General features: G+C 42.6%; 1 protein-coding gene across 2 annotated transcripts; it reads left to right on the top strand.

Moving 5' to 3' along the window:
- Window positions 1–27,154, top strand: LOC6535831 (octopamine receptor Oamb). Of its 2 annotated transcripts, none has more exons than XM_039375305.1 (6): window positions 1–1,204; window positions 8,763–9,200; window positions 14,807–15,098; window positions 15,532–15,768; window positions 16,975–17,497; window positions 22,265–23,686. In XM_039375305.1, the coding sequence occupies exons 3-6, from the start codon at window positions 14,847–14,849 to the stop codon at window positions 23,164–23,166; spliced, it is 1,914 nt and encodes a 637-aa protein (XP_039231239.1). In that variant the 5' UTR covers window positions 1–1,204; window positions 8,763–9,200; window positions 14,807–14,846; the 3' UTR covers window positions 23,167–23,686. The 2 variants fall into 2 exon arrangements, with proteins under 2 accessions (XP_039231239.1, XP_039231238.1); XM_039375304.1 differs by lacking the exon at window positions 22,265–23,686 and adding an exon at window positions 25,026–27,154 and having other exon boundaries at window positions 4–1,204.
- Window positions 27,155–27,979: the final 825 nt, after the last annotated feature.

Raw genomic sequence — 27,979 nt, 5'->3', positions numbered from 1 at the left:
GCCGCGTCGGTTGTGCCAATTCGCACGAGCGAAGAAAACTGGCAAGAACTAACGGTTCTTGCCGACGGCACATAACGGTAGATAACAGTGTTGTGTGGGTGTAAGTGCCAGGCAGCGCTGTGTGGGTGTGTGCGCTCGTGCGTTTGTGTGAGTTGCCGAAGAGCCGAGTGCTCGTGATCGCGAACAGCAGCTGTTTCCCCCATTTGCGAATTCAGTTCCTGTTGAGTCCTCGATCGAAGCAAAAGGACGTTAGCCATATAATTCAAGTTAAAATTACCCATGATTTATAACCAAAACTAAAGCTCTAGGCAGCTACGTGCCTTCTGGCCAAAAAACCAAAATACTACAATTCGCAAAAAGCGCGACGAGCCAGTGAGTGCATTCATAATGAATTTGCGAGTGCGAGACGAGTGTGAATGTGTCTTATGTGATTTAATGGGGTTTTCTTCAGCGCCGTGCTAGTTTCGCCTAATCAAATCGCTCGCTTTCGTTCCGTTTCGTAATTTCGCTCATTAGCAAACAATTTTCCTTTCTGTCGCCGAAACAAACATAGCATTGACAAAGTGCAATTTTCATAATTGTCCCGCTGTGACATTTGCACATAAGCAAAAATAAATACTCGCATTTCTGTTTATAGATGATGTCAGTCACAGATCACAACTGCATTTCCTTCGCCCTTGTGTCTGCTCTGCCTGAGCAATGACAGCAAATAATTGGTTTGCCATAAATTTCCAGTGCAATGTTGCCAATCCATGCAATTAACAAATAAAACATATTTCAATCAAATTCTAGCGCAAACAAACTATTAATTTAACAAAACCCGGCCTAGTCACGCCCAATCGAAAAGATCAACAAACAAACCACTGAAAACTAAGCACTGAAAACTGAGTAGTGAATATCGAAAACCAAATGCTGAGTATGGAGATTTTAGGCAAAATGCGTGCAATTATTCAACGCATGACAACCAATTAATTGGCCAAAGAGAGCGAGAGCACATATGACTGGCGGCAACAAGTCGATATAGCTATAGCTTTGGAGAATATATAGCTATCTGGTGAGCCGGTTAACGCCAGCAAGTGCATCGGAAAACCAATAACAACAAACACTTGACCGATTTTCCTTGCGATTCGGCGACGGCCTCTCGCTAATCTCGCCCAGAAAACTCAGATCACAACCGCCATCGATATCGCGATGATTTATGCAGGTGAGTGTGCTCGAGTTTAAGGCACTTTTCGAAATGAAACTAATTTTATATACATATGTATATAAATGTTGCATATTTAATTTAAATATATCAGAAAAGTGTTAATGAAATATAAACTTATTTCAACTTCTTGAGGCAATACAAACAATTATATTTCAAAAGCATTTGGGCATAAAACTATCAAAAGCCTACGCAAATATATATTCAGTCATAAACATTTTGTAATAGCAGTTGCTGTTGCACTATTAGAACTTCGTAGCTACGTAGCTACGTAGACCAATACAAAAATGAAAAAATATCAAAACATTTTTCAAAAGTGTGGGCGTGGCAGTTTTGGGCGGTTTGTGGGCGTTAGAGTGGGCGTGGCAACATGAATCGACAAACTTGCGCTGCGTCTATGTCCCTGGAGTCTGTATACTTAATCTCAACTTTCTAGCTTTTGTAGTTCCTGAGATCTCGACGTTCATACGGACAGACGGACAGACAGACAGACAGACGGACGGACAGACGGACATGGCCAGATCGACTCGGCTTCTGATCCTGATCAAGAATATATATACTTTATATGGTCGGAAACGCTTCCTTCTGCCTGTTACATACTTTTCAACGAATCTAGTATACCCTTTTACTCTACGAGTAACGGGTATAAATATATAATAAAAGCGTTAAGACATTAACATCTTATTATTAAAAAAATATTAAATTTGCATCTTATATTGAATACGAAGTTGGTATGTACACAGCGCAAGCCATTAAATTAATGCATTTCTTATGCTCACATATACTCCTATACCTTCTGTTTGCTGATCAGGGGATCTACAAACTGCTTTCAAGTTACATGCACCCAAATAGTGAATCGGTACCGGCAGAAACCCCACAGCAATGTTTGGGCAATGAGAATGGGAATTAGTGCCAAACAGTACTGGCCATAAATCCATAGTCTCAGTTAATTACAAACCCATATCAACATCTACGAAGGCGACAACGCAATTAGTTTGGGGGGGAAAAGGCGCGCGGCATATAAATTACGAAGCAAAACGGAAAAATTCGTCAAGTGTTTTGTGCATTTTTGCGGTTTTATTTTATTTCGTTTTTTTTTTTTTTTTTTTCCACAAAGCTTAGCACGTGGCCGTCGTCCGCCTTTGGTTACAGATTTTGTTTATTCACTCTCGGTAGCCTAATTAACTAAATTGGCTAGCTTGTTGACAATGGAAACCAAAGTGCGACCCATCCAGCACTCGGCAAGAGTTCCTTCGCCCATCTTCCGAGTTTCCCGCCACCAAGTGTGAAGCTTAGCAGACACAAAGGCCAGTTGACAGGTGAAATGGGGGCAAACAATGGAAGTTGTTTTGACAGGGCCACAATGGACCGCCCGGCCCAATAACACGGACAAACAGTCCGTCGGAAGGACGGGTTGCCAGCCGAACGGCTGGGAAATGTAGTAATAAATTAGGTTTTTAAATGGATCCCCATTTATTTCAACTTTAAGTGTGAAATTCCAGTCAGCCCGACTTTTATATAATGACACATAGACATCCCAATATGTGGCTAAAGTCACGAATCGGAGGCATTAATTAGCCAGCATTTCCAAGCCCGCAGCTTTTACTCATAGTATGCGCTAAAAGCGTTTTAAAATTAAGATACTTGAAAATACAACATTTTTAAGTGATAGAAAAATGATTTTTGTAAATATTTCTCTGTGAGGGTCTCAGAACTTTACGCAGCTACGTCCTTTTAAAGCAGATAAAACGCATAAGCTCACCATCTAATTCCATTAACTTAAAGCTTTACATTTTACTATAAGAGTACACTTTGAATAAATTCGGATGCCATGTGGCAATTAAATGGTAATGTGCCTTGCATAGAAGCAGAATATGTCTGAAATAAATGATTAGTAATTATTATTATTATTATATTATTATTATTAAATTGCTCATAAAAATATAATTCGTTTTAAAATAAGACAAGCTGGTCTATTGCACTACTTGAATAGTTAAACTTTGTTTTTTAGTTGTGAAAAATAGTATTCCGAAAACTGTAGAGACTGGGGAATCCCAGTACAGAAAGCACTTCTTAAACCTTGTCCCTGTGTCCAGCTTTGGAAATCTTCACGCCTGGCCAGGCACAGGGAGCTGGAAGCAGGAAACAGTGCGAGCTGGGAACTGGGAACAGGGAAAAGAGAATTGAGAAGTGAGAGCTCCGTAAACATAATTCTGTGCTTTGTGCAGCGCTCTGTAAAGGCATTCAAATTGCTTCCTTGTCCAGCGGGCACAACAATGGCAACCTACGTGCATAAGCCACCGAAACCTGAGATTCTTTGGCCCAGTCGAACACAAAAGAGCGTCAACATAGAATTGTGCAACCAGCGGAGCAAATGACTTGCCACTCGGCCAAAATGCAGGGGAAGCCCACACGTACAAAAGTAAAGTAAAGCAAAACAAAACAATATAAAACAGACCAAACCAGTTGAAATATATTAATGGGGCGGGCATGAGATTGTTTTAGGTGTTTGCTTCCACTTTTTGTGTGTGCGTTGGCATTAAACTTGGCATTAAATAACAATAACCCGGCAATAAAACGAGGCAAAATGTGCAGGAGGTACCCTTTCACTTTCAATATCCGACTCGCTCTTTTTAAGTGTGTGCTTCTTCGTGCCAATTTGCAGCTTTATTGCGAATTTCTCACCTCGCAACCCGCCGCCTGGCTCACGCGTCGTATGCGTAATGGGGCTCATGTAGGAGCAGACGGGCGACAAGAAAACAGCGGCAATCGCGTATGCTGCGTGTGGGCCCTGAATCTGCCGAAAAATGTTGTCAGCATGGACAGTACGTATCTGTTTAATGTACTTAATACTCAAGGAGCATTTATTACGAACCCTCTCAAACAATATTTTTTTTACATTTTTTTTTTGGTTTTCCCTGGGACGATTACTGTGTTTTTGCCGTTGCTTAGGTGGGTAGCAATCGGATTTCCCAGGGTCAAAGCTAGGAGAAGTTTTGATTGACACGCAGTGGCCTGCAAATTAACAGCTCATTGCAATGCAGCCACAAAGTGGGGGCCAAATGAAGCATGAAGGGCCAATGGCCAATGGACACTGCCGACTGGCCGGAAATGAGTTCACTGCTCGTGGCGAGCTAAGCTCTTGAAAAATCGCCTAATTCATTTAAATAAGCAAGAAGAAGTCGTTGCCGAAAGCGGACCAAGTCCATTTACGAAAAGAGGACCTTTCATCCAAGTTAGGAAGCCTCAAGTCACCGAATTGGATTTTATCTGCAGAAGAAGGATGCCTCGTCGTCGTCGAGTCGGCAAACTAATTTAAAAATCCACTTGCTAAGCGTTTCCCACCTCCGAGTTCCATGGTCCATCGACCGACCCTCTCTGGGACTGGGCTATTTATTTTTTCATTCCCTACCTTTTATGATGATTTTGCACTGCGTAGAAATAGTAGAGCAAACATTTTAGCCCCCGAGTGTTTAAATATAAAGCGGAAATGAGCTTTACTCCCGGTCCTTGGGCTCTTCTACTTGCCATTTTTGTTCTCCTTTTGGACCACAACGTGCCAAATGAACTGAGAAGCGAGAGAGACTGTAGGTTTATTTTAAAAAGCTAATTAATGAGTGCAACTTTCTTCGCCAGACACTTTTGAATTAATTGCACACCTCCACGAGTCGGAATGGGCCCAATTCGCATCCGAGACTCATGCAAAGTGCCAGACTCGAGCCATGTTTGGGATTTCAACGCCCAGCCCCTCTCGAGGAATATTGTAGATAAAGTCGGAATCGAATGCAAAATAAAATGTATTTTTGTATTTTGTGTTCTGTGCTCGCAAAGCAATTTATGGATTTGATTTCAATTGTTTTGTGATGTTGATTGGCAGCCCGAATTGGCAACAACTCATAGTTTGGCAGCCAGCAATATATACATATTTGTTCGATGTCAAATGGCAGATGAGATTGTCTTGCATCCGATTGTTCAACGCTCGATTCCTCAGCTCTGAGCTATGACCCCGCCAAGAGGAATCGAACTGAATGCTATTGAAAACCGAATTGATTTCCTGGGTGTGTGTTGTTGTGTAATTAATCTAATTTGCAGTTTGCCTTTGAGGCAACATTTTGTGTGCTTTTGTGTGTCATTACGTGCGTGTTGACGAAAGTCGAGCGTTCATGCCACCACTCAATGAACTCCTGCAGCTGTTCATGCATTCACCTCACTGGCATTCATTAGTTAATTGATCAAGCGTGGCGATATGTGGATAGATTCGGGTTTTGGACCCATTCACACACTTTTCCCAGCCCTTTTTACTGGAACAGGGCCGTTCTAGCAGTGAATTCTTTTATGACAGCATAAAACCGAAACACAAATTATTTCGCACATAAAAAAGCAAAGCTGCGCGAAACTAAAATACAAATGTGCAGAACCGACCGGCGAACATAATGCGACATAGACAGCTAGAAGCCGACATAGACCGACATAGCATACCAGGCTTGAAAGGAAAAGTTGGATGCACACACATTCAAGTTGGATGTACACATGTGTATAAGGTACTGGAGACGGACTAGGACGATTCCAGCGAGGGTGTGTGCAACCAGAGAACCAAAGTGCCCAAAGCGTTTTCACAGTCAATTTTGTATGTAAAGGCAAGACAAGACAACGGCTGACATGTTTGTTGGGGAATGGGAATGGAAATGGGATTGTGAATGGGTATGTGGATGAGGATGGGTCTGCACATGGAAACTGGGAACAACAGGGCTTGGCTTAGTGTAAATTTTTATATTTCGTTGTGTATGGCACATAAAACCCTTTGTTAGTCGAGCTGCATGTGAGTTGGTGTGCTTGTGTACATTTAGAACGGCAATGAGCATAAACGTCATTAACTACTCCAACACGAATGTGCTACTAAAATCTTTAAAATGTGTTCGCTAAACAATAAAACAGAATAGGAAAATTTTGAAAAAACGTTTAAAAATTGGGTTGTAAGTGCTTTATATTTTTCTTCTATACTTTATAAAAATGTATGTAACGATATTAACAAAGCGAACAGGTAGCTTTGTTAATATCGTTACATACATTTTTGAAAGCCCTTCCTGCTTTCCCTTTAATTGCTCCTTATTAAACATGGGTACCAAATAATTGTATACAATTTTGCTTGCCTTTTGTCACAAGTAAAAATAAATAAGAAAGTGTTGAATGATAAGTTGGTAAAAGTAATACCTTATTATACCTGAAAATGTCTTTATTCCCCAAATGTTTTTCATTGACTTAGGTGAAATAAATTTGTTTATAAGTACTCCTGCTATGTTTGGAATAATCCTATTTAACAAGAACAAACGCAGCATAAAGTAAACATGTCGTTGGCATAAAGTTAATCACATTCCAACAATTGGCTGATATATTGTCCACTTTCCCTTAGCAGTAGTACAATAAACAGCTAAGGTGAAAAAAGCAAACAAATAAATAACTTTTGACAAAGAGAAAATGCGAGGCAAAGGCAAATGTAATGACACTTAAGAGGCCCTGAATCTCAATCTCTGCAGTCGAGTGATTTCGCCCTGTCGCAATTGGCTACTCAGCAAACTTGGTCACCTCAACTAGATGACGTATGAAATGGTGGCTTGTTTTTAATGTTTTATTTGCCTTTTCCTCGCGACCATCTAGGGCATCGTTATCGCGCTGAACAATCATAACCACTTGAAGCCATTATTATATTGCTAGCCTATTCAAAGGTATGGCCATATTAAATTCGTATCTAATGAGTCCTTTAGTGATTTATTCAGTGTGCTCTGTCTGGCAGTTCGTATTATTTATTCCCTTGGATTGGTTGGTGTTTGCCCAGGCTAATGGGATTTATTTTCCACCTTTACTTCCGGGAATTCCCTTTACTTATTCTCTGCACACAAATCCACTTCGCTCCATAAGCAGCAAATTAACCCTTTTATGTCTATTTGCTCATAAGCCACTTTTCGCAACGTTTTCGTCAGTCGTCTAATTAGTTCACCAGACCACTGAATCGTGTATGCAACGCACAGCTTCGTTGGAAGTCGTTCGTTTTCCGGCTATGGACACAAAGAAACCTGCACATGACATGGCAACTAACCATTTCGAGTGTGATGCACGTTTCCAGTCAAAACCCGGTGGGTTAATTCGATTCAGGGAACACTAGCATAAACGACCATAAATGAGATCAGCCTGTTAAATTTGCATACGTTTTCGCCGTTTAATGTGAAGGCGATGCGAGGTTTTAAAATGAATCGATTATGTCGTGCCGGACGGTCGTAAGGCCAATATGAATATTTATTTATTTATATGTGTCCACTGCGGATGGTCCGGGGTGTGGCAAGCGCCAGGGGTGGTGGCCAGGCCTTAAAGAAGCACCGAATGCCGAATGTCATTAGGACCAAATTATGGTTATTAGCGGACTTCTGGCGAAGTCCTAGCCCTGACAATGATTTGACCTTCGCGGCCCGAAAACGCGCCGAAAATTTAAGTGACGCATTCGGCACTATATCCTGATATAACTGCTTGACCATCATGACTGGGGGTATTTCGGGAACGTGGTCTCGGTAAAATGTGTCCATTAAATATGCGCAAAGGCGCTAGGAGCGTCCCATGACTTATTCAATGTTTACATTGCTGACAGCCGCTTCTTTCAGTTCGACTCGGATTCGGTTTGGTTTGGTTTGGTTCAGTCGCCATGGTCAAGGAACACGCTAAAGATATTAAACATTGATTACCTATCGACTTTATTCTTGTTTTTGTCATTTTTTCGCCCGGGCTCGTGTCTTTTGTTTGTGCGTGGAACGGGAAGTTTGGCAAGGAAAAGCGAAAGATGGCCAGCAAATGCAAATTACCTGCGAAAATGCAATTTCTCATCTTTTCACAGTTGCCGCAACGAAGTTTGACATTTAATTTTCGGAACCGAGGAAAAGAGCATCTGGAAATTCCTCTGCCAAGTTGACAGCGTGTGAAATGGGAGAAACTGAATATATTCCGGGGAAAAGTGCAAAAATGGAAGGAATTCCAGCGAACTGGAGAAATTAATCGGGGCGAGGAAGCGGAAAAGGCTTTAAGGATTAACAAAGGAGAAAATGCATTCAACAGAAATTGTACAGGCTCAGTCAATCAAAATTAAGTTACTTGCCAGTTTCTGTTGAACAACTTACTTGTTTATTTATTTTCCGCATAACTTTTCGACGGAATGCAGGTCATGTAAAGTTTTACGACTGCTGCAAAGTCACTTGCAAAAGTTTCTTGTTAGGCAATCAGTAAATTCAGATAGCTTTTGTTACCCCCAGCTATATGACGAGAAAAGCGATTGGATTTATTGATTGCCACCTAAGTGGCATGTAGACTTATCATAATCTAAAGTCCTTTTACAGATTTAAACCATCTGCCGATTTTAATCTCTGAGCACATAAAGCAATTGTCAGTTCCAAATTGCTTTTGATAACTTTCTAAGCTCACACAGTCAACAACTGGCATCTAGTGTTGACTTGTTGAACCAGACATTGCGCATACGCCGTGTGACTGATAACAACTGTTTTGCATACTTTTGTTGCAGCTATTTCCTGCAGCTTATGTGCATTATCCTGCGGAACTCTCAAATAACTGCCATCAAAATGTTGCTATCGCACTTGTTTGGAATGTAAACCACGGGTCTTGTAAGCAATAGTGTAAGCACCTACAAAGCACTCCACGATTCGACTATTAGGAGCACCTACTGACACTGTCACCCCGGAACGCAGTTGTTCTGCATGGTGACAACCTGCGGGTGCCGGGACCCACGAGACACATAGGAATCCACTAAAGCCACCGCATCGGCATCGGCATTGGCAAAGGGACCGCTTTTGGTCCAAAACACGGCCATCATCAGCGGCAGTGGCCACCGGTTGCCAGGAACAACCGCAGCTTAGACATCGCCAGCTACATCAACAACATGGCCATAAAGCAACAGCTCTGTAATTCATGGTCACAACTACCCAACGAACTGCTGATATTGGTGAGTAAATAAACCTTCGGTGAGGGATTTTACATAGGGTGTCAAGTCTTAGTGTGATTACATTTAAGATTTGTAAAAGCTGACCATAATTGTGAGTTTTTTAGGTACTCGGAAAGTTGTATTCGTAATCAAAATAAAAGGCTTTTTTCAGTCAAAAAATGGAAGCTGGTTACTAAGGTTATTTGGACGGTTAGAAAATTGTTGCCAACATTTTATATTTAGTTTAGATACAAAATTTTAGTGTAAGGTCTTTCCCAAAAGTCGCCTTTTATTTATAGAAACGTGAAGCATTTCAAGAGCTTTTTTCTTTGATGCGAATTCGAAGACTCGTTTTTAAGGTCCGGACTCGTTTTCCTTTTCGTATCTTGATTTCTCTGACATCTTGCACAAACAGCAATCAATCAAACAATTTGCCAGCGACTCTATTTACCCAAAGGGACTTGTGAGAAATGGAATGCATGTCGCGCACAATTAGTCAAGCTGCTCGTAGAACTTTTGCTGTGTTAAAAATTTAGTTGGCAACATTTCCTGTTATTATTTCCGTTGCTTCTTGCTGTTGTGGCAAAGTGGCACGCACGTCCTGCCACGCCCCTCTGCGCCTCATCAAGAAGTAGAAGTTGTAGTAGGAGTATGCGGCACGTATACATACATATGCTCCTTGCAAAGGAACATTTGACAGTAGTCGTAGGCACGTCCTAGTTGTGTGGCCATAGCTGTAGCTGAGTTGTTGCAGCAGCTGCTCAGCAGCTGTCAGTTGCACATTTCGCCGACAGCAAGCGGAATGGCGAATTTGAGCCCATCCTGCCACACCCACAGCCCGAGGAACTCCCTCAGCCTCACCCACACCCATGTCCACATGAATGTTGCAATCAACTCTGACACGATGATGTGTGTGCGTCCGACATTGATTATCTTGTCTGTCTGTTTGCGTAGCTGCTACTGCAGTTACATACCGTTGTCCAAATGAGCGGCAATAAATCGGATGAATATATATATGCCGCGATGTATCCTCAAGTTGGGGGACACTTTTATGTGTCTCCGGCAGATGCTCGTAAAGCTACGTGAACATTCGTTCGTAAACGGTGGACGAAGTGAAAAAGCAGGGTCTCAGCTAATGGCCCAACTACTTAACATTATCAGCCAGGCGGGCCATTAATTAAATTTTAATTACTTCAAGTAATTCGCACAATAAATCAGGTTTTCAAAACACCCCAGCTAGAGCTCCTAGGACATCTTCCTGACAGCACCTCTCCAGATATCACTTGAGCTCATGCTCAGATCTCGGCGTTCGAACAAAGCCAGCGAACACATCGAGACGCTTAGGCCTGTCATTTGCATTTGATTTTCAACTACGTAATTGTATTCGCACAAGGGATTTTCAGCGCCTAGGGCTAAAGCCAGCTTGCCGTGATAGTTTCGAATGTTAAAGTTCAGGCTCGACTGCCAGACTGCCTCCATTTGGCCCAATGATGGGCTTGGGGTGCCCCTCTAATTTCTGAGAGCCATTCGCGCGCAATTATCAGAATTAAATTAAAAGTTTCTGCGGGAGCTGTCGTCGGGCAATTGCAGTTGGCAGAAATCAGCTAGCCGCAAAATTGTTTTATCTGCGTGGGGGCTGCTTTTGCGGCTGTGTGTAATGGTCCAGTTTCCGGTTTTTGCAATCCGGTTTCCGGTTATGTGGTAACTGCAAATTGTTGCGAATTTCGCGTTTTAATTCTCATTTAGCTCATTCAGCGGCCGAAACTACGCGACTAGCTAATTGGCGCCAACTTGATTTTACGCCACAAATGTCGCGGTTTGTTAGTCCAATTGGTTTATCCGGCTAATGGACTTATTTCAAAATCAATTTAATACGAAAAAGTAAAATTGAAATATTCCATATAATTTGGTTCATTTGGACTTATCAAATAAACTTACCTAAATATAAAGGGACAATATTCGAATAAAATAGTGTAATGACCTAATCAACTTGTTGCAATGCACCTTGCATTCCCCTGTATTTTCCTATTTCCCTGCAACTTTTCAGAAATCTGATTTGATGCAATTTCTCCAGTGTTTATACCCGTTACTCGTAGAGTAAAAGGGTATACTAGATTCGTTGAAAAGTATGTAACAGGCAGAAGGAAGCGTTTCCGACCATATAAAGTATATATATTCTTGATCAGGATCAATAGCCGAGTCGATATGACCATGTCCGTCTGTCCTTCTGTCTGTCCGTCCGTATGAACGCTGAGATCTCAGAAACTACAAAAGCTAGAAAGTTGAGACCAGAGACATAGACGCAGTGCAGTTTATCGATTCAAGTTGCCACGCCCATTCTAACGCCCACAAACCGCCAAAAACTGCCACGCCCACACATTTGAAAATGTTTTCATATTTTTTCATTTTTGTATTAGCCATGTAAATTTCTATCGGTTTGCAAAAAACTCTTTTTGCCACGCCCACTCTCACGCCAACAAACCGTCCAAAGCTCCTACGCCCACACTTTTAAAAAATGCTTTAATATTTTTTCATTTTTGTATTAGTCTTGTAAATTTCTATCGATTTGCCAAAATCTTTCTGCCACGTCCACTCTATCGCCTACAAACCACCAAAAACTGTCACTGTTTAAGATACTCCTTCTCCCTTCCACTAGCTGAGTAACGGGTATCAGATAGTCGGGGAACTCGACAATAGCGTTCTCTCTTGTTTTTTTTTTTTTTGCTCCGGCTTTTAATTTTCTCTCCAGCTTTGGCACGCAAATTGAATTCAGGGTTTTCCCTCCTCTTCCTAGAAAGAAAAGTACTTTTATACAAATTCACCTCTTTCCGGGTCATTGTGACAGTAATTTAATATTTACATTGCGATAATGGAATTTTATGCTTCATTTGCATACATAAAACTAGTCAGAAACACTGTCTGCATTGTGTTTCCGTGAATAAACATTACCATTTGATTGTTGAGGAATAGATGGCTATTATTAAAGTTATGAAAGTAGGAGAAAAAATATTCAACTACTCCAACGCGACAATTAAATTTTTAAGGGGAAAGTTCATGTCACGAAGAAGTTCAGATCAAAAGATTTCAAGTTATTTTACTTTTATCAACCGAAATGTTTGTACAAGAAAGCAATTAAATTGGAATATGTTAAAACAACATACACTGAGAAATCCTTACGGAGATGTGCAACTTTAAAAAAAAAGACTTATAAAGAATAAATAAACATTAATTGTTGTTGTGTGCTTAAAAGTGAGTCATTTGCAGGAAATGAATGGGTAAAAGTACGTATATATGAATAAGTATGAATGATGATTCATGGAAAATGTGATTTGTTTACGCCTTTTGCCAGTTAAATTTCGTATAAAGAACTCTGCTAACTTTTAATGCTGCGGTAATTAAATTTAATTTGCTTCAAAACGCCACCCCTGAACTCATTAATATTTTCCTCTTTATGTCATCGTCAACTAGGCGTATACGTAATGGAACAAAAAATGCAGAGTGCATCAGCAGGTTGAATCTGTTGATACTCTTTCAAACGTGGCTTATTCTTTGTTTAATAATTGTTTAAACATTTTTTAATATATTATTTCTTTAGTTTATTACATCAATAATCCGGTAAAGCTTTCAAATTAATAGCCTCTTGTAGCTTGTTATTACATTTTCAAAGCAACTCACTTTTTAAGGGTATATGAAAAAAAGGGAATGCGTACACGCCGCGTGGGTGAAAAGCTTTTACAACTCGGTTTAATGCCAATTATTTATTACGCGCGGCAATTTAATGTTGGCAAATTTCGGCGTGCAACTCAATTTGGGCATTTCTCCTTATTAGCTGCCACAAAGCGAATTTCCACATGCAAATTTTGTGCGCCAAGAAAATGCCATCAACTGCCGAGTTTCAGGGAGGCCTTCCTGCCACGTCCCCTTGCCAAAATGCTTTTAAACTTTTCAACTGGCAACAATGTTCGCCGGGCGTGTTCCTCTTTGGCTTGTGCATTTTGTTTGTCATGTGAGTAATTTATGCGGGCCTCGTACACGCATTTCTTGCCCCGGAATGGCAATACTGCGGAATATCCCATGGTTTCTGCACAATGTGTGCTAACTTACATTAACCCATCGTCGCCAACAAAGGTTGGCACTACCTTGAACCTAGCCCGTAAACAATGATTTGCCGAGTATTACTTTCAAATCGATATTGTTTGATTTAGTTGGCTTGATTGGAACATTTGGACGGTGAACAGGTTCCCATGGCACTCGGCCTTAGCTATGTGCAGGCTTGCCTTCTTTCTACTTTCTACTTGGGCTCGAATCTGCATTATTAAAACCATTTACAAAATATTAAGCCGACCAAAACAGGTGTTCCTTAGCACATGTCCGAGTGGCCCGAGTGGGGAACTTGCAAAACTCACACAATTGGTAGCAATGTGCCTCGCTCCATAAAGTGGATTAGTCTCAGGCAAATGTGTACTTTAATCGATTTGTTGCGTGCTGTGAAACCCAGGAATTACCTGCCGGCCCCAAAATCGACCTAGGGAGCCTTCCTCACATTTTGGGTGCGTGCCTGGTAGTCGTCCGAACCATTAAAGTCAAAAATAATTTCAATTATTGATTGGCACCCAAATCATGCGCCAATATGGAATGCGGCAATGAGCTCGCTTTATGGCAATCGATTGCTTGTTTAGCTGATTTTATAATTTATCGGGCATTATCAGCTATTTGAGTGTGCATCTCTTCATTCAGTCCCTCCATAATGGAAATGTGCTGACAATGCCAATTCGGCTGCAAATTCATTCATAGATTTCACCCAACGCACACTCACGCACACATTATTAACGACCGTAATTAATTACGGCAATTAAATTGCAATGTGCAACTGCAGCTGAATACCAAGTGAGCAAGGTGTATACGGCTTCACCCCGCCAATTCAAAATGCCATTCAGTATTATATATGTATCTGCCAGTATTCAATATTACATCATTGGCGCAGGTCAGCATCGGAAAAGACCTAAAGGTTGGGCTTATGTTGTCTTACAAAAGAATTAAGCAAATACGCCACCGGCATTGCGGCACATCCTCTTTTATTTTTCAGTCCCTCCTTCTCGTTCTTTCCATCTTTTTGTTCACTTCTGCCTCTAATTGCCCTATTTTTACATTTAAGGCTGGGGGCGATTTCTCTTATCCTTGTAGTGATACGTATTCAACAAAGTGTATTTAAAGGGATTTCACTCCACCTCTTTCATTTACAAAAATATGTTGTATTTATATAGAAAATACAAAATTAACGCTTACATTTAGTTTCAAGGCTATAGCTAAAGTTTTGTGTTATTTTCCAATTACCAATTTTTAATTTCCAATTATTGTCAAGCTATTTGCAAGTGTGGCTCAGTTCACATTGATCCCAAAATAGAGTAATGCCTTCTGGTCATGTCTAACCCACGCACATTTATATTTCATTTGGGTTTCCTCGTTTTTTGCTCCATTCATTTTTGGACTATTTATAGACCAGCCTTTTCATAAATTAATTAGGCACGCGAGGTCAGGTTGTGTCAGCAATTAGGCAGCCAGTCAAATGATTTGTGTATCTTTTTTTTCTAAAATTTCGCTGTGTTGCCTGTGGTTGTCTGTTGCAGGTGGTGAACTCAGATACACTCCCATCTCAAAAGTACCGCCATGAATGAAACAGAGTGCGAGGATCTCATCAAATCTGTGAAATGGACGGAACCAGCCAATCTGATCTCCCTGGCCGTACTCGAGTTCATCAACGTTCTGGTCATCGGTGGCAACTGCCTCGTGATTGCCGCCGTCTTCTGTTCGAATAAGTTGAGGAGTGTAACGAACTTCTTCATTGTCAACCTGGCTGTGGCCGACCTTCTGGTGGGTTTGGCCGTGCTACCCTTCTCAGCCACCTGGGAGGTTTTCAAGGTAAGTCCCAATAGTTTAATTTCAGCGAACTATCCAAATTTTGAAAGGGCACCAAGCTTTGGGGTTTCAAACCAACTTTTGCTTTAACTACAATAAAAATTTATAAAAATTCAGAAATGCATTTATATTGGATAATTGACAGTTAATTCATAGTCAATCTAGAAAATTTTATTAAATGCATTATATATACAAAAAAAATAAAGATAAGATTCGATAATGATGATATTACATATATTGAAATTTTTTGAGAATGTTGAAATAATAATAATTGAAAAGGAAATTAGTAAAATCATAATAGTTCAATAAACTTTTCATAATTGTGGGCGTTACAGTGGAGAGTTCCAATACATGAAAGAATATGCACTTTATTATAAAACAAAATTACATTTGAAATTTCATTTCATTTAAGCATCGAACTATTTTTAATCCTTAGGTTTGGATATTCGGCGATCTCTGGTGCCGCATTTGGCTGGCTGTCGATGTGTGGATGTGCACGGCATCGATCCTTAATCTGTGTGCCATATCTCTGGATCGCTATGTGGCGGTCACGCGACCCGTCACCTACCCAAGCATTATGTCCACGAAGAAGGCCAAGTCCTTAATCGCCGGCATTTGGGTACTCTCATTTTTTATTTGCTTTCCGCCGCTAGTCGGCTGGAAGGATCAGAAGGTAAGTTGGTGGCGGCAACTGACCCACAAGTGACCCAATGCGATAAATTAACGGGGTAAATGGGAAACGCGGTTTGTCTCTGCCAACGTTAAAGCCGAACAGGCCGACAAAATTGAAAGTCGGTAAACTGTTTTTAGCACGCTCAAGTCAGCCTCATAAAGAACAAAAGACAAGCAGGCAGGCAGGCAGGCGACCGACTGCCAAAAGTTGTTTCCAGAGCCCCGAATCTGAGGGCCATTCTGTCATTGACACCATTTTGGGGTTGGCAGCAGTGGTTTCTCAACCACATCGACAATGGAAGCGACACAGGCTGGTGCTGAAGACTGCAATCCGGCTCATTTGTGTCAAAATTACCGTAAAACAAGACACAAGTTTCGTCCTTTCAGAGAAAGGGACCTACTTCTAATTTCGTTCCATTTGCTGGGGACATTATTTGACATTATTCTTACGCAACGACACTGATAATGATGTGTTACACATGCCGCAACGAAATTGCCAACAAGCCGGGAGCACAATTTATGGACACCCCAGTCACTAGGTAATCAGATCAGGCAGGATACATGACTACTCGCCTTTTGGCACTGCTCCAGTTTATGGTGGTCCTGTCTTGTACTATCGGTTATATTTGCCCAGCCAAACATATAAATCCAGTTTGCAGCAAGGTGCCGATGAAGTGATGGCTTCTCCATAGCTGCACATGCGAAAATGTATCCTTTCGAAGGACATTCCATTCAACTCAACTGAATTCAATTCAATTCAATGTGATTCACAACTGCAGTGGCTGAGTGCAGTTGAATGGGCCACGTTTGAATGGCTGGCATTCAGCCCGCTGCCATGGGAAAGCGAGTCGAGGCTGTAAGCATCGATTATTATTACGGCGCTATAGTCAGGATGCGAGGGGTTGGGCAACATGCCCTGATTCTCTGATGGCCCAACATGTTCTCACATACAGCTCGCGGCATTTATTTCGCCGGTCTGTTGGCTTTTTGTTAACACCACCTTTAGCCACGAGTAATATTTATGCGCAACACGTCGGCGAATATCTCTGGCAATATAACCCGCTTTAAGTTGCATTTTTATTGGCTTCTTGGCGCCGTGAAGAGGGTGCCAGGACGAGGGTGGAATATTAATGTGCCCCTCCAAATATCAAGTGTCATCTCATGAACCCATATCTTTATACGCGTACTCTGCTCTACTTCATTCCAGGCGGTGATACAGCCGACCTATCCAAAGGGAAACCATACGCTTTACTATACCACCACGATGTCAAGCTCGGAGGATGGTCAACTAGGGTTAGATAGCATTAAGGACCAGGGCGAGACCTCTTTGCCTCCCTTCCCGCCGCATGTCGGCAATGGCAACGCCTACAATCCCTACGATCCCGATTTCGCCCCCATCGATGGATCCGGGGAGATTCGGATTGCGGCCATGGGCTCGACTAGTACTCCAGCAACCACAACCAGCACGACGACGAGTTCCAGTGCAAGCACCACGGAAACGGAAATGGACCTCGATCTGCTCAACGCACCACCGCAGAACAGACCCCAGACAATTTCAGGCAGCTGTCCGTGGAAGTGCGAGCTGACCAACGATCGGGGTTATGTCCTGTACTCCGCCCTGGGATCCTTCTACATACCCATGTTCGTGATGCTCTTCTTCTACTGGCGCATCTACCGAGCTGCCGTGAGAACCACGAGGGCCATCAACCAGGGCTTTAAGACCACCAAAGGTAAGTCACTTCCGTAGATAACTGACCCAGCAACCACAACCACCAGCTCATTTGGACACGAATTGTTTGAGCCTTGTCACCCTCAGTTTGGTTTAACGTGTGCGTAGCTAACAGTTTGGTTTTAATACTCATCTCTCTCTCTCTATATATATATATAAATATATTTGTTTACTTACCAAATAAGTAACGTAATCACGTAGCTAGTTCCTTTTATTCAAGCTTTAATATCGATTGCTAAACAGTTTAAAATCTCTCGACGTGTAGTCATTAGTGTGACGTCCCGTTTGTCCCGTTTTATTTTGGTTATCCTACCGAAAAGTGTACAGACTCACCCACTGAGCGTTCCATACACCCCCACAGAACCACTCACTCGACCTTGTCCCCGTCCCCCTGAATAACCGCCCCTGAAGAGCATAAATTGTCAGGGAGTATATAACAACTTACACGGAGGAACTGTATAAATCGATGGCGCAAAAAGAGTACCACTAAATTTACATTCATAAATAACTTCACGCACACACTAAAACATTTATATATACATACATATGTCGGCATTTTGTTTTTGTGTTTTGCACATAAATAAACATGATAAATAACCTGGAAATGAGAAAATTTATAAGAATACATATGCATACACACTTAGTGAAAGCCCAGGAATTACAAGGTCAAACCCTTAAAACCAATTGAAAATACAGTTCTTATTTTTATGTAAGCAATGAAAGAAAAATTAATTTTGAATAAACAAATGTCTCTGTAAAGCACGGAGTAAATTAAATTCCTTGTAATTTAAGTCCCCCTAACTATATTCAAATGAATGATAATAACTTAGTACCGTAAAGTCCCAACTCATAAATATTAATTAGCCTAGTTACCCAACTAAGTGAACATATAGATGCGTATGATTAACAAGCGCTCCAACTTTAAATTGTGAATATTCCGCTATGAACCCCAAGTACCCAATTGACCTTGCCAATCATAAAATTATAAAATTACATATCTCCATTAAAGTTTCAACAATCCCTTAGACCCGGAATCAACGTCCTGCACATGTCCCATACCTTTAAAATTATCACAGCATTATATAAATCACATGCTCAGGGAAGAAGTCACGCATCATAATTAGCATTATATTCCGAGTTGGGCAAAAACAAGAAATTGATGAATGCTGAGGAAGCACATCAAAGAAATCGGCTTAGATAAAACGGATGCTAGGATTAAATAAGAGCGGGATTCAGCCAGAAAATGGGAGACATGAAAGCGACCCATCGGCTAAGATAAAATAAAATTTAATAAGACTTCCATGTTAGCATGTTCGGTTTGCCATCAATGCAATTTTCTATTTTCTTAGGTTTTTGTCGTTTCGGGCCTCACTGGTCCCCAAAGACTGTGGTGGCTATAATCCCCGGGAACAGATTTTGTTTGAAGTCGGCAGCCCAGCCCACATTAGACTAGCACTGGGTGTTTATTTTAATATGTGGCCCATTACTTGGCCAGGGCCACAGCGCACTTTCTTCCGCGTGATCAGCTCATTGGGCACACTTCTCGGAAATATTATGTCCCATTCTATCCATAGCACGCATTCGCTGATAATCTGCCGTAACTAAGTTAACCGACCGACTGACTTCAGCGGCAAAATCAATAACCAACCTTCGTAGCTGGAAATCAATGCGCCCCGCTAATTTATGGGCCTCACAAATCCTGCAGCTCTGGGATGTATGCTATGAAATTGCATTTTAAAAGTGATTGCATACTTTGGGGCGCTGACTGCCGCCATATTGGAGTTTAGTCGATTTGAAAAACGAAAGCGGATAGTGCATTTTGGGGCCATCAGCTTAAGACCAATGCTGTTGTCGACATTTTTGCTCCCGTTGCCTTGGCAGTTGTTATTGTTTTGGCAGCGTTGTGTCGTTAGATGGCGCCATTTTGAGCACAAAGCCCAGATTTGCCAGCAGCCCACACAGACACTTCCACCCACCCTTTGCCTCACCAATACTGGCGCGAGTCGTCGTGTGGCAGCCTTGATATATGTTTTGTCTCCTCGCAAACAAACATACACACACACTCGCAGGCAGCTTAAGAGAGCTGTTTACCAACACACCCACGCGCGGGTCAGCTCGTTATAGTTTATGTGGACACACCGCAAGAAAATAAATGACTGTCCTTATTTTGAACATTTGCTTAATTTAAAAGCTGTACTTGATAACGTAAGATATATAATTTTATTCAAGTTCTGAGTCAGTTAAACTTAAACACCCTACCTACTGCTCTTTGTGGAAGTCTTACTATAAGTTAAATGTTTTAGGCCATTTGGTGATTACTTCGCTAAGATCTATAAGGGGTGCAAGTTTTCCTTTCATTCATTTTTCAATCTAAAATTTCAATTTAAAATATTCCTTTAAGACACTTTCCATCAGTTCGTCCACTCCCATTATTTTGAGCATTGGTCGTATTCATGTGAACATGGGCCGGTGCGTGCGCAACGTCGGAAATTGCTCCGTGACACAATGCGGGTGGTGCTGATGGTTTTTGTTCTGGTTTTCTCTATTATTTTGGAGGTAGGTGTGCTATCCGGCCCACGCGTTCTCGTTTTTCGTGGCTTTTGAAGGTAATCAAGTTTCAAGTTCAAAACTTGCCGAGGTTCACGGCGTCGACCACGAGGAGGAGGTCACTGTTATTGTTAGGCCTTAGAAATTCCAGAAGTGTGACCCTGGCCCCGTGTCAAGAGCAGAACGAAACGGAAAGGATCCGGCAACTTTCGTGCGAGCTGCTCCTGGCAGTTAGGCTCAGCTTGAACCGAGTCCTGGGCCTTGACTTAAAGCCACTTGTCTTCTGTCCCTGCCAGGACATCGTCCAAAGGTCAAAGGCTGGCGACAATGTTCACATCATGCAATTCCGCAAAAATTAACAGCTGATCGCAGACAAATCAATTCTGGGTAATTATCCCGCGGCACTCAGACGTTTAATTGTTATTAAATGCCATTCAATTAAAGGACACGCAAAGACCCTTACAAATATTGCAAGTAAATTGTAAATACAGATTTAATGGACGTAAACTACTGCGCTCAGTGAAATGAATATTGTAGAATGCGGCCAAGCATTTCAATGTACATTTATGTGCAAGAATTATCCTTAGCGGCGGGTAAAAGTTATACATTTATTTAAATCAGCAGCGCCGCAGGATGCGAAACATCCTGAGGCTTTCGCCGGGATTGCGCCTGCACATCCTAGCATATTTACATACATTAGGATATTTCGGTGGTATATTTGTATACAAATTGTTTGTTTAACTTTTATTTTTTGTAGATGTATGGGCAAAGAAGGAAAAAATCAATAGTGTATCTCTTTTTATTTACTGAATCCTGCATATGCTGGGTTTCTTGTTTGTACACATTTTCCTTTCACCCACTTCGTTTATTCATAGGCCAGCCATACTTGCTCTCAATAGGTTTAATATGGTTTATGCAAATATAAATGGGGCATGCTTCGCATTAAATTAAGATAACTCTGGGTACACGTGTATCTGTTTCTGAATTAATATTTATTCAGTTCACAACTTTAATATGATTGCCAATACCAAATGGGCTATTTTGCTATATTATGTCGGGCAAATTTTAAAACCATCGACAACTGAAAAATTCGTTTGTTTTCCCTCTTTTTACTATACCCCTTACTCGTAGATTAAAAGGGTATACTAGATTCGTTTTCCATCCTATATATATTCATATATTCTTGATAAGGATCACTAGATGTGTCGATCCGGCCATGTCCGTCGGTCCGGCTGTCAAGACAAGACCGCCAAAAACTGCCACGCCCACACTTTTAAAAAATAATTTAAATTTATTTCATTTTATCATTTGTCTGGCCAATTTTATTGATATACATAAAACTTTTGAACAGTTTCTTTTCCTCTCATTAGATTTCCTTTATCAGATGATAGAAATGATGAAATCGACTTTAGCGTATCCTTTTGACTTTCTTATATACCCATGGCGTAAATAGGGCATTTTAGTTCCATTTTCAGTCCTCCTTATGTACCAGCCAACCATCCTCTCCGACCTATCCCACATAAAATAATAAATAAAATTAAGCTAATAAAGCCTTTCCCATAGGGTGAAAAACTCAAAAATATAAACAAAAAACAGAACCTTCAATTAAACCTAATAAATTAAACATCTTTTTTATATCAATTAATTACCGACAATATTTTGCATTTGAAACTGATGTAATCAATATCCACAAAACCCAAGTCCTCTGTTCAATGCCTGGTCATAGATGAGTTTAAACGAAAAAACCAAAACATTTAAAAACTCCAATATTTCTGCGTTTTCTTGAACTAGATTTTTATAATGGAATGAGTCCCTTTTCTCTCTATAAATAATATGTTTTGTAATTACAAAAGTAGAGCAGCATTTTATTATACTCAACTAGTCGTAAGTTTTTACCACCATTAAACCTATCTCAATGTAACAGTTTGTAGTTAGTAAACCGCTCTTCGTAAAGTGTCAGTCAATAAATTTTTACCTTACTTAAGGAGAAATGTATCTTGCATCTATTTAACCGATTGTATCTAACTCAATCACCTCGAACAGCAGCCACAAACCGTCCATTTAACCACATGTACATGTACAATACAAGCTGAATGTCCAACATCCATGTCCACATTCACACTCCCACTCTGTCCAAAGAAACCACCAAACCCACCGAAATTAATCAATGAGAGGTCACCGCGATGCAAACTCCGCAAATTGCACCACTCACTAATTGCAGGCAGTCCCCGCGAGTCGGGCAACAATCGAGTGGACGAGTCCCAGCTTATATTGCGCATCCACCGAGGACGACCTTGCTCCACCCCCCAGCGCACGCCTCTCTCGGTGCACTCAATGTCCTCGACTCTCAGCGTGAACAGCAACGGGGGCGGCGGTGGAGCGGTGGCCTCGGGACTGGGTGCATCCACCGAGGATCACCTTCAGGGAGGCGCCCCCAAGCGGGCCACTTCAATGCGCGTCTGCCGCCAGCGACACGAGAAGGTGGCCATCAAGGTGTCCTTTCCCTCCTCCGAGAACGTCCTCGACGCAGGACAACAGCCACAGGCGTCGCCACACTACGCCGTAATCAACAGCGCCAACGGACGACGGGCCTCCTTCAAGACGAGCCTCTTCGACATTGGCGAAACCACCTTTAATTTGGACGCAGCTGCGTCTGGTCCCGGAGACTTAGAGACCGGACTCTCGACCACATCGCTGTCGGCCAAGAAGCGGGCAGGCAAGCGTAGCGCCAAGTTCCAGGTGAAGCGCTTTAGAATGGAGACCAAGGCGGCCAAGACGCTGGCCATCATTGTGGGCGGCTTCATCGTGTGCTGGCTGCCCTTCTTCACAATGTATCTGATCAGGGCCTTCTGCGACCACTGCATCCAGCCGACAGTCTTCTCGGTGCTCTTCTGGCTCGGCTACTGCAACTCGGCTATCAATCCGATGATCTATGCCCTCTTCTCGCATGAGTTTCGCATCGCCTTCAAGCGGATCGTGTGCCGATGCGTTTGCACCCGCAGCGGCTTCCGGGCGTCGGAGAATTTCCAGATGATAGCGGCGCGTGCCCTGATGGCACCGGCCACATTCCACAAGACCATATCCGGATGCTCGGATGACGGCGAGGGTGTGGACTTCAGCTGACTAATCGGCAGCTATGAGCCGAGTCCGCTGCAAAGGAGCTCCTCCCTGCCGCAGGAGGCGGAGTGCTCCGCATCCGTGTCGGGATCGGGACGGCGGATCCGCCGGGGAGGATTCTGCAAGGGACGCGTCCTCTAATGCATTTTGCTCTTTTGATACTTTTGTAAGCTCCGCCAGACGCAGAGGCAGACGCAGTGCATCCCACTTCTCAAAACTGTCAGTATTCGCATTGAACGACGTTGTAACTATATGGCAATAATTTTCATGTATTTACCTAGACCTAAGGCTACGTTTAACTATATAGTACTATACCTATCAGATACAGCAGTATGAGATACATACATTAGACGTAATCAGACCATTGTTTTCAGTTCCGATGTGTAAGTACATGTGTTAGTCGCTGAGGACAACTCATATGCATAAGTTAATCCAGATATTATATATTAAATGTATATGTATGTGTGTAACGCAGCAGGGTAAGTCGGCTGCGTTTTCAATAAAAGTAAAATCGAACAAAACAAAACGAAACGAAAACCAATCAGAGTAAGCACAAAAGATAAAAACAAGTGTCGACCACGAAGACAGAAATTGGTAAATACCCACGGTCAACTCACAGGTATTGGTTGACATAAGGTCAACATTCCGTGGCATGAAACAACTACAACGAAACAAGCCTAGCTAAACCGACAATCATATACCCTTCCAGTTGCTTAGTTTATTCTTTTGGGGATATGTATAGGCCTCGATGAAGGTTATATAAAACCCATTTCGAACTAGCTATAAATAAAATGAATATATTTTCATTTCATTTTCCCCGTGACTGAATTATGTAATTAATTGAGTGATTAAAGAGATAAGAAGAATTTGGCAACATCTTAATCCTTAATCTTAATGTTCAAACTTAAAATTTAATTTTCGGACGCCTTGATTTTTCTACCTTACCAACTTTCTTGCTCACCTTTACATTAAAGTAAACTACATAGACCTATCCTCATCAGCCAGCAAATTTAAATTTCTAAGAAGTAACATAAGCTTGCGAGAATTCAGACTCATTCTTAAAGTTGTTTAATTCATTGCTGGATTTTCGAATCCGCTATAATAGCAATCTAATTGAATGGGACTTTGCCGGGCAGTCCCACTCAAGTGGGCTGCCTCCAATCCGAATGGTCTACTGCCCATCCAAGTGTCCATAAACTCGGAGCAGACTTAAAGCCCTCGAGTGTTTCTTTGACAATAAGCCAGCTTTTAATGCCGCAAACGGAGACGCAACAGTGCCAGTAATGGCCCGGCTGAAATATTGCATTATTGCGCCGATTATTCATTACTCATCGCGGGTTGAGTGGAGCCGAGTAATGAAAATGTATTCAGCAGTTAAACGTGCGTATGAGTAATAAATGCAAAGCAAGGCGGAGGCAGTCAACATATGTACCGGATGAGTGAGCGGGAAAGCAAGAAAGCGAGGATTATGCAAATGGTTGTGTTAATGAAATAAAGTTCGCTTTGAAGGCGGCTTAAAGGCGACTACACTCCTTGCCAAGCATATAAACAGATTGGTGGAGGGGGAGAGGTAGGAACACCGAAACGAGGACTACGACAACGTCGAGTGCTTGTCGCGTTTATGGCGCAACATTTGCATAATTACGCGTTTAATTTGCCAAAGTGCAGGCAGGCTGGCAAGCTCTTTTCCAGTGGCCCAAAAGCCGTGAAGTAGGCATCGACTTCCAAGTGCTTGCACCGGGGCGTATGCGCGATATTCACTAGAAGTTTGCCAGAAGGGGAGCGAAATTGGGGGGCAATATACAACACCACCGAAATGTAATTCTGCTTGTACTGATGTGTTCTTTGCCTTCTTCCTTGACCAGGTTCCAAGGGCATCGGGTCGCGCTTCGAGGAGCAACGCCTCACTTTGCGCATCCACCGAGGACGGGGATCCAACCAGCAGGACTCCATGCACAGCAACGGGAGCACCCAGAGCACCACCACCACCCTAGGCACCCCTTCCCCGGAGAGGCTGTCGAAGTACGCCACCAGGCGGCTGCACCACCACGACAAGATCAAGATCTCGGTGTCCTACCCCTCCAGCGAAAACATCAACGAGCTTGCCGGGCACGGGCACGGGGATGTGGGCCGCGAGCGGCGGCCATCGGGAAACGCACTGTATGCCGTCCACTACAACGGTACCAATGGGCGGGAGTCCACAGAATCGCAACTCTACCGGCAGCAGCAGCACGGCGTGGCCAGCTCATGCTACCTGCAGGTAGGGAAGGGTCTGCCAGAGCTGGCCAGACGGCAGAGCAACACCAGCGAAGCCGGAGGATCGGGACACTCGCGTCCGGCCAACAAAAAGATGGGCAGGCGCAACATCAAGGCGCAGGTGAAGCGCTTCCGCATGGAGACCAAAGCCGCCAAGACACTGGCCATCATCGTGGGCATGTTCATCTTTTGCTGGTGCCCCTTCTTCACCATGTACATCATCCGGCCGTTCTGCCAGGACTGCGTCGATCCGCTGCTCTTTTCGGTGCTCTTTTGGCTTGGCTACTGCAACTCTGCCGTCAACCCCATGATCTACGCCCTGTTCTCCAAGGACTTCCGCTTCGCCTTCAAGCGCATTATCTGCAGGTGCTTCTGCTCCCGGCAGTCCGTCTCCCTAAAGAGCTCCCGCCGCGGATCCGACATGTCGGCCATTCGCATTCGGGCCCGAACGCCCAGTATAACGCCTAGTGCTGCGGCCCACAGTTTCGGAGACGAGAGTGAGCTGCACCATTCCGAGATGAGCAACGACCCCAGGTGACGATCGTTTGGGCCCAGCTCAAGCTCGCAAAGCAGCTTGGGCGGGTTGCGCAAGACAAGCCTCAAGGTGCCCGTCTACGAGATTTGCCATCCACTGGTCATGGAGACGGCCTGCTACTCTTATGTGGAGGCCACCAGCGACGCATCCACCTCCTGCTCCGTGGGCGGTGGAAATGGAGTTGCAGGTGGAGGCGGCGCGCCGAAGCGGACTCAGTTGTAGCCGCGGGAGCTAATGGCGCTGCGCGGAACGGGAACGGGATCGGTGACGATACCCTTGCCCGGAATGCAGCGACCAAGGCGCGTGGTTCGCATCGAGTACAGCGATGCCAGGGTCTAGGATTTGCCTGCTGAGATGGCTACACTGAGGAAAGTCGACAAGCCCAAAGCAGTTGGTTAAGACGGCTTTTTTCCAAAACTAGTTTTCTATTCAAAATATTTCTTAGTTTAGATAAAAGCTGTAACAATATAAAGTATACCTTTAATAATTATTTTGCCTCCCGGGATGTGTAACCCCAATGCTCTGAATACACATCAAAATTTTACTTTAAAGACAGATTTAATGTACCTTTATTTATCATGCCAATAAGACCAAGAAATTTAAAAATGTCTAATGACTTGATTCCTCGTCAAGCATTTATTCTAAACTCCCAAAGTCGATTTTCCTCAGTGTAGAACTCAGGCAGCTTAACCGACAGCTGAGACAATCCTTTGACATGAAAGGAGGCAGTAAGGACAGAAAGCAACCACTCCTCCAGCCTCCGTAAACCCACCATTGTATATTGTACATAGAGAGCAGGTGAAGTCTGCATCGATTTATATTCCTAGCCTAGGATGGCCAAGTGGCGGTGCTAAATGTGTATATATACGAGTACTCTAGCTAGGATTTCACTGGCACTTGAGAGTTGTACCCTTAACTTCCACATGAATAATGATATCTGGTTGTTACCACTAAGCAGAAACCAAATGTTGCTAAACGCAAATAAAACATAACCCAGTGCTAAAGTAGTAAAGTGTTAATGTTGTACTCTTGGGCCGAGGAGATTATATCTGTGTCCTGAATACATGTTAAATGCAATAAACGAACCCTTGCCTACCAACCCAACGTATGCATATGCTCGTATACTATAACAATATACGTTCCTCCAGTTAAACGTTATGTGTGCTACAAATAAAGGAAGTTTTATTTATTCGGCAACCTTAAGTCCGATTGTCTTTAAGTTTCTTTCTCGGGGTGTTACAAAGAAGACGGACAACTATGATTTTAATTAACCGGATGTACTCAAAAGTCGCGCTAAAGGCAGAAGGGCAAGAGGTGATTGCAACAAAAGAGTTGCAGCATAAAGAAATTGCCAAGCTGCCAGCTACAAAGGCCAAATTAAAAGCAGAATTGCCCAAGGCACTTCCGCTAACTAAATTAAAAGCTAAAGTGAGTGAAAGTACAGTGCGGAACATGGCCAAAAGGGTGGCTAAAATTCAGGTATGTACTCCAACACATTCCATTTGATTGCTCCCTCATGCGTCCACATAAAATAGACAACGGCAAATGAATAAACCCTCTAATTTATGCCCCGAACGGATATTCTTCCTAACTAAGCAACTCTGCGAAAGAATACCCCACCCACGCCCAGAGAAATCCAATTTATTTGCTTCACTTTCCGCAGCAAGAAAGTGTTTTATTTGATGGAAATCAATTGATAAAAGGCATTAACTTTCAGCTAAAGTTTCAGAACCCACTCCACCATCCTCCGACCTCCATAAAATTGGACGAGAGCAGATAAAGGCGACTATTACACCCAAAGTTAGGCTATTAACGATAAGCAAGATCTTGAACGGTGCCGCCCCTATAGCGATTCATTTTGTAGGCATAATTGATCAAGTAAATTTAATTTTCCCTGTGATTTCAAGGGGTTTCGAGGACTCGCAGGAAAAACAATTTAGGCATGCACCCCGGAACTCGGTCAAACTGAAGTATACATATACATACAGCACATTTGCATAAAAATGGCAAAACATTAGGGGCCCTAAA

The sequence above is a fragment of the Drosophila yakuba genome, chromosome 3R (genome assembly GCF_016746365.2).
Source record: "Drosophila yakuba strain Tai18E2 chromosome 3R, Prin_Dyak_Tai18E2_2.1, whole genome shotgun sequence".
Lineage (NCBI taxonomy): Eukaryota > Metazoa > Arthropoda > Insecta > Diptera > Drosophilidae > Drosophila > Drosophila yakuba.
The sequence above is the reverse complement of the archived record's forward strand: the minus strand, read 5'-3'. Positions and strand labels throughout refer to the sequence as shown.